At 34.2% G+C, this 11,363-nt stretch overlaps 1 protein-coding gene across 1 annotated transcript in view; it reads left to right on the top strand.

Moving 5' to 3' along the window:
• The first annotated feature begins 871 nt into the window (after positions 1 to 871).
• LOC100932550 (ATP-dependent translocase ABCB1) overlaps positions 872 to 11,363 on the top strand; it is a 43,987-nt gene continuing 33,495 nt past the window's right edge. The window contains 6 exon segments of the mRNA XM_031939951.1: positions 872 to 1,000; positions 1,703 to 1,828; positions 3,637 to 3,840; positions 4,967 to 5,137; positions 7,695 to 7,856; positions 9,164 to 9,343. Of these exon segments, the coding sequence (XP_031795811.1) occupies positions 872 to 1,000; positions 1,703 to 1,828; positions 3,637 to 3,840; positions 4,967 to 5,137; positions 7,695 to 7,856; positions 9,164 to 9,343 (972 nt within the window).

Raw genomic sequence — 11,363 nt, 5'->3', positions numbered from 1 at the left:
GGAATGAGGAAAATTTAAAAATAAAAACAAATAAAGATTTAAAAGAAAAAAAAAACAAAATTTTTAAAAAAATTAAAGTCAGGCAGTTTGATTTTTAACAACAGGCATGTATCCATTCACATGTTAATAAAATTAGGTCAAAGTATAGAGCAAATGAAAAAATAAATTATGATTCACAGGTCACAAAAATAATTGTAATTGAGGGCTTAGAACCTATAAAGAGTTCTTCCCGACCCAGCCCTTGGACCTAGCTGCTTGAGACTATAACATCCATTTTCAAGGGATTCGGATTTTATTATTATGGGGAAATAATAAAGAGTGGTCACCCACCCTCCTTAATTGCCTTTGTAATTCAATTAAACTTTTTATCCCATAGACTCACATAAGGTTTTCCATTGTCACATGGCATTCTACAGATATCACTTCCATAGCCATTGGTTTAAGATGCTCTCATGACTGTTTTCCTATTTATTTATATTGTCACATATAGCTTTAAGTGCTTGTTCGGTATGTAACTGATGTTCTGAGCAGCTTCCAATTATTCTTGAGCTTGATCAATAACAGGATGTTTTGCCCTCACATGACATTTACATATTTATATATGATTTGTGTATTTTATTTCTTGGTACTACTTTTGCATTCATTGTTACTGGTGAGATATTGGGCTGAATCTTTTTGAATTCAACTCAACACCCTATTATGCAACACAGTGTTTCTCTGCCTTTTACGGTAACTCTGTCTGATAATGTTACTCGAATTATGTTGTCCACTCTTTTTTTTTTTTTTTTTTTGGTTCATTAAAACATTTTACTTACATTTCTTGGGGAGAAAAAAATTCAATATTGTGGCCTAGAAGTATTCTCATTTTTTCATGTTTTATATTATTTAGAATCCAACTATTGACAGCTTTTCAACGAATGGCCATAAACCAGATAATATTAAAGGAAACTTAGAGTTCAAAAATGTTCATTTCACTTACCCATCTCGGAAAGAGGTCAAGGTGAGTGACTCAAAATTCTTAAATGGATCTATAGTCTCATCGTTTTTCATTTTCTCTCCTGTGATGCAGATCATTACTCATCAACACTTCCCCTATTTTATGTCTTGTATATGTCCTCCCATAAATTTTCTGAAGCATTTCTTGCTTTCCTCTAACAAAGACAGATATTAATGGAGTTCTTGGGCCATTCGACTGTCATCCTTTGCTTTCTTAACTTGGGATTAACCAATCATTTCTTCCTGTCATACATTGTTCTGATAATACCTTTTATTCCTGTTTTTCTTTGAATTTCCTCATTGATTATATATTTCAATCTATGTACACTTTCCTTGTACTTCTGTGTTGCTTACTGCGAGATAATTATCTTCATTTTTCAAGGATTGTTGTGTACAATGTCTGACAGCCAAACAAGACTAATGGAATACTTGTAATAAAGAGATGGGATTTTTTGTTTCTGTAAAATAGATGCACAAATTAAATTGATGAGTTGTGTTCTAGAGGAGGAATTTTTGTCAAGATCCTATGTTCATCTATTTTGGCTATTTGCCTGAGAAATATTCAAGAAAAATAAGTTCAAATGCAATGCTTAAGTTGAAGCATAATTTTGAACAGAAAACTTCTAAATTCCAATCAAGTTTTGTTAAACTCTCTATTTCTAAATTTTATTAACACCAATTATCTTTTTCTTACCTGTCTGTACAGATTTTGAAGGGCCTCAATCTCAAGGTTTACAGTGGACAAACAGTAGCCTTGGTTGGAAGCAGTGGCTGTGGGAAAAGTACAACTGTTCAATTGATACAGAGGTTATATGATCCCACAGAAGGCATGGTAAGAGTCAGTTCCACCAATATTTTAAAGCCCCTGTTGCATGTAAGATACGCTGTACTTGGTAACTGGACTTTCAAGGATTTGGTGTATATGGGATGATCAAGGAACTGGCACCTCTGGTGTATGCACTTGTTAAACCCTTTTTCAGAGCTATTTATTCACCTTCAGTATGTACTTGTTAGTTAATTTTAGCTTGTGGGTCTAAGAAGCTACAGTATGTACGGCAGCTACCTCCTGGTAAAACCCATCTTAACAGACAGACTCAATCAGATTGAGGATAGCCAAGAGGTCTCAAACCTGGCAGTGAATTAAGAGAACCTCTACCCTAAACATAGGAAGCTTCCTTCCTGGCAGAATGGGTGGAAGAACACTTAACACTTGGTCATAGAAGGCAGCTAGATGGTGCGATGGTTAGAGTATCAACCCTGAAGTCAGGAGGACACAAGTTCAAATCTGGTCTCAGACGCTTAATATTTCCTAGCTGTATGACCCCGGGCAAGTCACTTTTAACCCCAATTGCCTCAGGGGAAAAAAAAAGCACTTGGTCATAGAACATACCAAAATCATCCATTATATCCCAAGTCACCACCGGTGGCCTTAACTTTTGGCTTACCAGTGGACTTTGACTACTTTGGATGAGTGAATCCAACAACTTTGTGCATCTCTGACTCACTTAAATTCAACTCACTTATGAGTCAAAACATCATCTATTGTAATTTTATTTGTCCTTTTTGCAAACAAAGGATGAACAACAACAATCCTACTAGTTGGATATAAAATACACACAGCTGAGATTTTTAAAAATGAAATTTGTGAGAGAGGTGAATCAGGAAAGGTATACATAATTATTGGATGTGATACCTACATTCAAGCTGAACTTTAAAAAAAAGATAAAGACACTGTCAAAGATGAGGAAGGAGTGTATTCTAGGTGTGGGAAATGAATGATACAGATTCACTAAGGAAAAATTATAGATGGCTAAATATGGGATACAGTAAGCATCAGTTTTAGCTGGAATAATAAAGATGTGAAGAACAATGTAAAATATGACGGGAAATTAAATTGGAAGTCAGATTGTTAAGTTTAAGTGTTATGTTGAAGAACTTTTATTTTCCTTTAAGAAAAGGGAACCACTCAAGATATTTGAGTCCAGAAGTGTCTTTAACTACTTTAATTTTAGCAACTGTATAAAGAGGATGGATTATAGAGGAAAGAGGATGGGAATGGGAAAACCAATTAAGAAGCTATCAAAATTTTCTAGACAAGAGATAATTAAGTCCTTGATTAGGGTGGTGGCCATGTGAGAAGGGGCCAGCTAGGTGGCAGAGTGGATAGAGAGCTACGCCTGGAATCAGGAAGACCTGAATTCAAATCTAGCCTTTGACAGTTAGTACCTATGTGACCCTTTGCAAGTCACTTTTACTGTTTGTCTCAGTTTCCTCATATGTAAAATGAGCTGGAAAAGAAAATGACAAATTGCTCCAATATCTCTACCAAGAAAACCCCAAAAGGAATTTAGAAGACTAAGATATGGTTGAGCAAGAACAGCAACAAATGTGAAAAGAGAGAAAATTAGAGAAGGGACACATATTTTGGAATTGTAATGGCAACACTTGGTGTCTGGATCTGCGAGCTGAGAGAGATGGGAAATCAAAGATAAATGAAGTGCCTAAGAAAATGGTGTTGCTCTCAAGAGAATTGACTTTTATCAGAGTTTTAATTTTATAATATGATTCTTTAATATTAACTTGAAGTGAATCTTTTTGACTTATATAGACGCATGAAAGTGAAATTCACCTCTTTTACAGGTCACCATTGATGGACAGGATATTCGAACCCTAAACGTAAGATATCTGCGGGAAATTACTGGAGTTGTGAGTCAAGAACCAGTACTCTTTGCAACTACAATTGCTGAAAACATTCGCTATGGCCGTGAAGATGTCACCATGGAAGAGATTGAAAAAGCTGTCAAGGAAGCCAATGCCTATGACTTTATCATGAAACTTCCTCATGTAAGAAATTTCCAATCCTAGATGTAGGTGCTTTAATATGAGCCCCTGAAAGTTACATTTCTCCCTCTTCCCCACCCAAATTCAAGGTGTTCTTTGGTCAGTAGCTTTCCAAAACTGAAATTCATAAGCTGCAATCTAATACTCTTTTTTTAAAAAAAAATCAGACCAAATCACAGGACATGTGAATTCAAAGCACAAAGTATTTAATTGAAAACAGAGAGCAAGGAAAATTCGACCATAATAATAGAGGCACAGTTCTTCTGCACCCCATCTTCAAGGTAGGAGAGGAAACAAAAATACATAATCCAAGACATTTAGGCTTCTCACTTTCAGGTCGGGTAGAAGACTTCTCTGTCTCCAGAGCTGCTGATTCTACACAAAACTGCTGGTGTTACTTTTTAGGTTACTTTCTCTGATACACTGTCCTCTCTTGGTTCTCTACTTATTCTCACCTCGGATGTCTTCCTTATTCATGTGGTTACAGCTCTTCTTGTATGAAAGCACATATTAATGTGACCTCTTTGTGCTCCTTTGTTAGTCAGCCCCGCAGTTGCATTGATACAGCAAGAATCCCTCAACAAGTCAAATCTGACATTTTGACCACTTTGCCTTCCCCTTTGATGGTAACTCCCCAAGGCTCACCTGATATTCGAATTGGAGCAGAAAGCTACTTTCCCTTCTTTCCATTAGGTGTTTGTAAAAGTCAGCAATTACTCTCAGTAGGTTTACTTAGCAAGAATAGAAAGGATAGATTGGCTCTGGTGACTTTTGTCCCATAATCCCATAGCTGTACTCAAAGCACTGCTCTCATTTCAGTGATCTTTTGCCCCTTTTGTCTTCAGAAGTGTATGTGTATGTGTTGCATGTCTATTTTGTGCACACATGTATACATGTGTGTGTTTTCTGTACAATATGTATACAATGTGTTTGTGTATGTGTGTGTGCGTGTGTGGGGGGGAAAGATTTCATTGGACTATGCCATTTAACTTGCTTTACCTGATAATGACTTTCCTTCTTAGCAATATATATCTGGAACACGGAGGAAAGATATAGATGTCTGTTGTAGTGATCTACAAAGGAATATTGAGAGCTACTCTGATGTGTATTTCTCTTCCCTGTAAAACAGAAATTTGATACTTTGGTTGGAGAAAGGGGAGCCCAGCTGAGTGGAGGTCAGAAGCAGAGAATAGCAATTGCCCGAGCTCTGGTTCGGAATCCCAAGATCCTTCTCCTTGATGAGGCAACATCAGCCTTAGACACAGAAAGTGAAGCCGTTGTACAAGTGGCACTGGATAAGGTCAGTGAATTTCAATAAAATGGCTTTAATTAGGAATGGAAATAAGGATACCTTAATTTCATGCCTTTTTTTATTATTCTAAGAAAATGGAATTTTCTTCAGTAATTTCTAAGATAATTCCTCCCAGCCATCTAAAGAAAATATCCTGATCTTTGATTTTCTTAAACCAAATTTTAGGTAAGAAGAATAAATTTTTTAATATTTAAATTTTTATAGTACTTTAAAATTTCAAATACACAGAACACACATGTGTGTATATATTATATATATGTATATACATACACACATAAAGGATATCTCAGGTGTCTTAGTTTAGTTTTCAGCTTTAATACATTGAATAGCTTAAAGACGTAAGACTTTTGAGAGGGAGTGGAAGAAGGGGAAAAGAGAAAGAAAAACAGAGACAGAGGGCGAAAATGAGGGAGATGGGTAGAGAGGGGGGAAGAAGAGAAAGAGAGAGAGGACAAGAGACAGACAGATAGACAGAAAGGGAGGGAGAAAGAGGAAAAGGAGAGTGAGGGAGGGAAAGAGAGAAAGGGAAGGAGACAAAGGGAGAGAATAAGAATCAGTAGAGGGAGTGGGGAGTAGCTCAGAATATAGAGGGGGCAAATATTTATGCCTTAGTGTAGTTTTAAACTATTGAAACTTATGCATATGTATGTAAATAAAATCTTTCAATCTCCTAGGCTTAAATAAACATCAGAATTACTAGCTGTACTGTTATTCAGAGTGTTACAAGTAATTTTATTTATTCATTTGTGAGGTAATCAGGTTTAAGTGACTTGCCCAGGGTCATATAGCTAATAAGTATCAAATATCTGAGGCTGGATTTGAACTGAGGTCCTCGCGACTTTAGGGCTGGTACTCTACCCAGTATACCCACTGTTTCATTACAAGTAATTTTAAACATAATTGTCAATGATGTATCAGTTGTAAGAACAATCATAGGTAAAGTGACTTTTAGCGATTATTATAAGTGCTAATTTATTTCTTGTAGCTTTTTGTAAGCCATCACACGTAATAGTATCTAAAGTTTTGTCTCCTCATTGCCTCTCCAGAGAATAACAGTAAAATGTTAATTTTCCATTCACTCTTAAAGATACAATAACTATTTGTAGACTCTGGTCAAATGTTATTGAAGCTGACAATACATAAAATCATAATTAAATGCTTAGACGGCTTACAGTATCACATAACTTTTTAGATATTTATTGAAGTTAATATTTCTTTAAATTTAATATGGAAATTGTAGATGAAAATCAAGAATTACAGCTGCAGTTACAAGTTCTTTTCTCTTTTAAAAGAATAATAATAATAATAATAATAATAAAATAAGTCTAGAAACCAGCTGTACAGTTGTATATATTTAGGTTTAGTATCACCATTATATTAAATTGTCCTTCAAAGAATCATAGATTTAGAATTTAAAGGGACCTTAGAGGCCATTTAATTTATCTTTCTCCCCTCCCCAGAACAGTTTGGTGGCACAGTGGATACAATGTCAGGCCTAGAGTCATGAAGAACAGAGTGCTGGAGGTTTTCCTTTAACTCTTTGAATATTCATTAATATTAGTACTATACATTGGAGAATGCATGCTTTGATAGAGTCAGAAATTCCATTGCAGGGTTAATGTCACTGACTCCTGTTTTCCTCAGTTTCCTTATTTGTAAAATTAACTGGATAAGGAAATGAGAAAACTACTTCAGTATCTTTATACCAAGAAAACCCTAAATGAGGTCACAAGGAGTCAGACATGACTGAATAACAACAAAAATCTCTTCCCTCGATATTATAGCTGAATTAACTGAGACCTAGAGAGAGAAATCTATTTGCTTCAGTTTACAGAGATAGCAAGTGAGTGAGGCAGAATTTGAACCCAGGCTCTTTGACTCTGAATTCATTGAACATGCATGTATGCTTTAGGTAAGATAAAATGTCAATAAAAATTATATCTAAGATTCAAAACTTAAACTTTCAGGCCATCATTTATTCCATTTGATGCAATAACATTATCAATGAATCAACAATTAACTTATTACGTGCCTATTATATAGCAGTTTCTCTGCTGGGTGTTAGGGATAAAAACACAAAGAATGAATCACTCTAATGATAACATTGTCAACAACTCCTGAACACCAAGCTTGCAAGTCATTGCTATTTTTGGTACTCTTACTTTGAAAGATTCATGATCTTGGTGTGGCTAGTCCCTCCATCACTGCAGATTATACCCTTTCTAATGGCTATTGATATTGTGCAATTCTTACATAGATCTTCCCATAAATTATCCCAAAAGGAGATGTCCAGAATCCTGGAGATTTTCCTTTCATTTTTGGACATTCATGAATGTTATGACCTTATTTGGGTTTTTCTTGGCAATAATATTGGAATGGTTCTCCATTTTCTTCTTTAGCTCATTTGTACTGTACATTGGGTAAGGTGTGCTATTGTCAGGGTTAGCAGTGTTGCCTCCAATACCATATTTTTGTTTATATCTGATCTTGAGTATGTTACAATTTTAAAAAATTTTTGCTTTATTCCAATTTGCTTTCTCCATAGGCAAGAGAAGGTCGGACCACTATTGTGATAGCCCATCGTTTGTCTACAGTCTGTAAAGCAGATGTTATAGCTGGTTTTGAGGACGGTGTAATTGTGGAGCAAGGAAACCATGATGAATTAATGAAACAGAAAGGTGTTTACTTCAAACTTGTTACCATGCAGGTACATTTTCACTATGTGTGTGTGTGTACACATATATGTATATATACATGTACACACATATATATATACATAAGCTTTTCTTCATAGACATCTGTTTTGCTATAATTTTTTTTTTAATAATAGCTTTTTATTTACAAGTTATATGCATGGGTAATTTTACAGCATTGACCATTCCAATTTTTCCCCTCCTTCCCCCCACCACCTCCCCTAGATGGAAGGATGACCAGTAAATGTTAAATATATTAAAGTATAAATTAAAAACAAAATAATTATACATGACCAAACCATTATTTTGCTGTACAAAATGAATCCTACCCTGAAATTTTGTACAATTAGCCTGTGAACTAAATCCAAAATGTGGGCAGGGAAAAAATATAGGGATTGGGAATTCAATGTAATTGTTCTTAGTCATCTCCCAGAGTTCTTTAGCTGTGTGTAGATGGTTCAGTTCATTACTGCTCCATTGGAACTGATTTGGTTCATCTCATTTTTGCTATAATTTTTACTGAAAGTCATTAGCCCTTCTCTCTTCAAGATCACTTTTTAAAATTGAAAAAATATTAGGTAAGAGTCATTGCTGTTTTAAAATTTTGACCCTTAAGATAAGGTAACTGAAAAAAAATTGTGAATATAAATTGGGAATGTGATTAAGGTCAAAGCCAAGACAAATGTGACCGAGTCTCTCTAACTGCATTAAAAAAATGGTACAAAAGAATACACATAAGGAATCATTGCAGAAAAGAAAAGACAATGATATAGACATGTGATATAATCACATTTTGACATTGTGTTTCTAGATTCTTTTTTAAAAAATCAAATCTTGTGTCATTTTCTTTTGTCTGCATGATTCTCATTGCATCTTATATGCATGATTTAATGATTTATAAATTTTACCTTTGAATTTATATAATACATGTGCATATATGTATAAGTATATGTGTGTATGCTGTATGTTTCAGTTGTGTTTGACTCTTCATGAGCTTATTTGGATTTTTCTTGGCAAAAATACTGGAATGGTTCTTTCTTTTTTTCTTTAGCTCATTTGAAAAATGAGAAAATGGAGGTAAGCAGGATTAAAGTGACTTACTCAGACAGCTTATAAGTTTATGTATATATACATACCTACATATATAAATATGTGAAGTGAACACTTGAATAGCTAGCTATTTCTTAGTAATCTATTGCTGAAAAGAAAGAAACAGAATATTAATCTTAGTAACTCCAACTTAAATCTTTAGTATTATTTGTTAAACTTAGATTAATTTGATAGCAGATACTGTCTTTAAAGCACATTTTGCTTATGTTAGACAACAGGAAATCAGATTGAATCAGAGGGTGATTCAGATGAACTGAAAAGTGAAATAAATACCTCAGAACCAACTACAAAAGGTTTTGAATCCAGGAGCCTAAGAAGACGATCAAGTCGTTCAAGTGTCAAGAAGACACAGACCTTAGAGAAAAAAACCACCGAAGAGGAGAGGAAGCTTGTAAGTTTCGTGGTATTTTTTTGCTCCCATGGCCAGGGCTTTTTTCCCCACAAGTACAATAAGCAAGATCAGATTTAATCTTTGTACTTGGCTTTAAAAAAAAAAAATCTAAAATTTAAAAGAGGAACCAAGTAGCCCACAAAAAAGTCAACTTTCTTTGCCTATTTTCACATGTCTGTTTGTCCATCAACTGCCTACTTTTCTCTGTTAGTTTCCCATTTTCATGATCTTGAACGAAAAAATTGGTAAAATAGTAAAAACTCAGAAGTTGTTTTTATTGTACTAGTTCAAGGATCCTTAATTTCCTTAGTATCAGTTCTTTTTGCATGTCAGAGCACTATTTATGAATTTCTATAAAGAAAAATAATTTTTAGTTAAAAAGGCACTTCTCTTTTCTCTTTGCAGAGTATGATTATGGAAAAGGATATATATATATATAGATAGATAGATAGATACAACTATATTTAAATATATTTGGATGGATGGTTGGATAGATAAACAGCTAGCTAGATATGCCAGAAACAACTGATAGTTCCCTTTTTAATTTACAAGAATAAAATATATCACTAAATAGTAAATATATTTGGAAATAAAACTGAGTTAGGGATGTGTTTTATATCTATATCTATTTATGTAAAGGGAGAGAGAGAAAGAGAGATGGATACAGTTATCCTTTCTACATTATGACTTTCTCCATCATGATTTCAATATACTGTAGGTCAGCATAAGACATGAAATGGGAATCTTGGGGGAATTTTGCAGAAGCCACAGACAACATAGAAAAAGTTAGAAACTCGGAAAAGTATAAAATATATGTATTATGTTGTGTAACAGTAACATATTTTATCTTTTAATATCATAATAATCAAATATATGTGTGAAGAGAGGGCCAAAAAATTTATGCAAATTTTCCAGGTCATGGGGACATCACTATCCTAACTTTCACAATGGGGAAAGGAGAATTATATATACGTATTTCAATTTAAAAGTTTTTAAAAACCAGCAACTAAATTGACATACTCAGAGTCACACAGCTAATAAGTATATGTACATATACATACTTACATACATCACTTAGGTGTCAATCTTCTGATAATGGGCCTCTTTCAGGTGAGCTATGCTGATACCCTCATGAGGATATACAGTCTTCACCAGACTCATACTGTAAGCTTTTCCAGTCTGGCAGAAATTGTGAGAGCCCCTTGACTCATTAGTGTACCATTTAGTCAACTCATGCTAATAAGCATTTATTAAGCAATGTGTTAAGTACTGCAACTTCATGCCGTGACGAGGAACTTAGAATTATTTTACAAATGAAATTAATTGTTTATGTAAAGTTAAGACAACCAACAACTATTAATAATTAATAATCAGTTGATGAAAAGTTAGATAACTTTTAATCAGCACTACTTTGGATTTAAGTTTCTATCTGCATTAATAATGTGAAAGCAAGAAGCGGTAGAAAAAACTTTCACCCACATTCATCTTATCAAATGATAGGTTGTAAAATTTAAGTGAATATTAGAATATAGTTCTACATTCTAAGAATCTGAATTCATATTCCATCTCTAAGGCTTACAATCATTTGACCTACCTGGACTTTATTTTCTTATCTGTAAAATAACGTTTGGATCACTTGGTAGCCAATCAGCTCTAAATCTGATGCCTTATTAATTATATTAAAAATAGCAAATTGACATGTTGCTGTTACCTTGTTTAGCTTTTTAAAAAAATGAATCTCTGAAACTGCTTGTTTGAAGTGAGAGCTAGAATGTCAAATGGAAAAAAGTAAAATTTGAATTTAGTGTGTGTGTGGGGGGAGAATTGTCTTTTCATCATCATCCTCACCTGACAGTGTGTTTTACATATAGTTGATGTTTCTTGAAATGGAGAAGCAAAACCGTGAATGCTGTGCCTCGTAACTTACATGAAGTTTGACCAGTCTATTTGGTGAATACAGCATAGTGATTTTCAAATGAAAACTGCAAACATTAAATCTGAGCTAGTGTGATATGCCTGA

The sequence above is a fragment of the Sarcophilus harrisii genome, chromosome 5 (genome assembly GCF_902635505.1).
Source record: "Sarcophilus harrisii chromosome 5, mSarHar1.11, whole genome shotgun sequence".
Taxonomy (NCBI): Eukaryota; Metazoa; Chordata; class Mammalia; order Dasyuromorphia; family Dasyuridae; genus Sarcophilus; species Sarcophilus harrisii.
The sequence above is the reverse complement of the archived record's forward strand: the minus strand, read 5'-3'. Positions and strand labels throughout refer to the sequence as shown.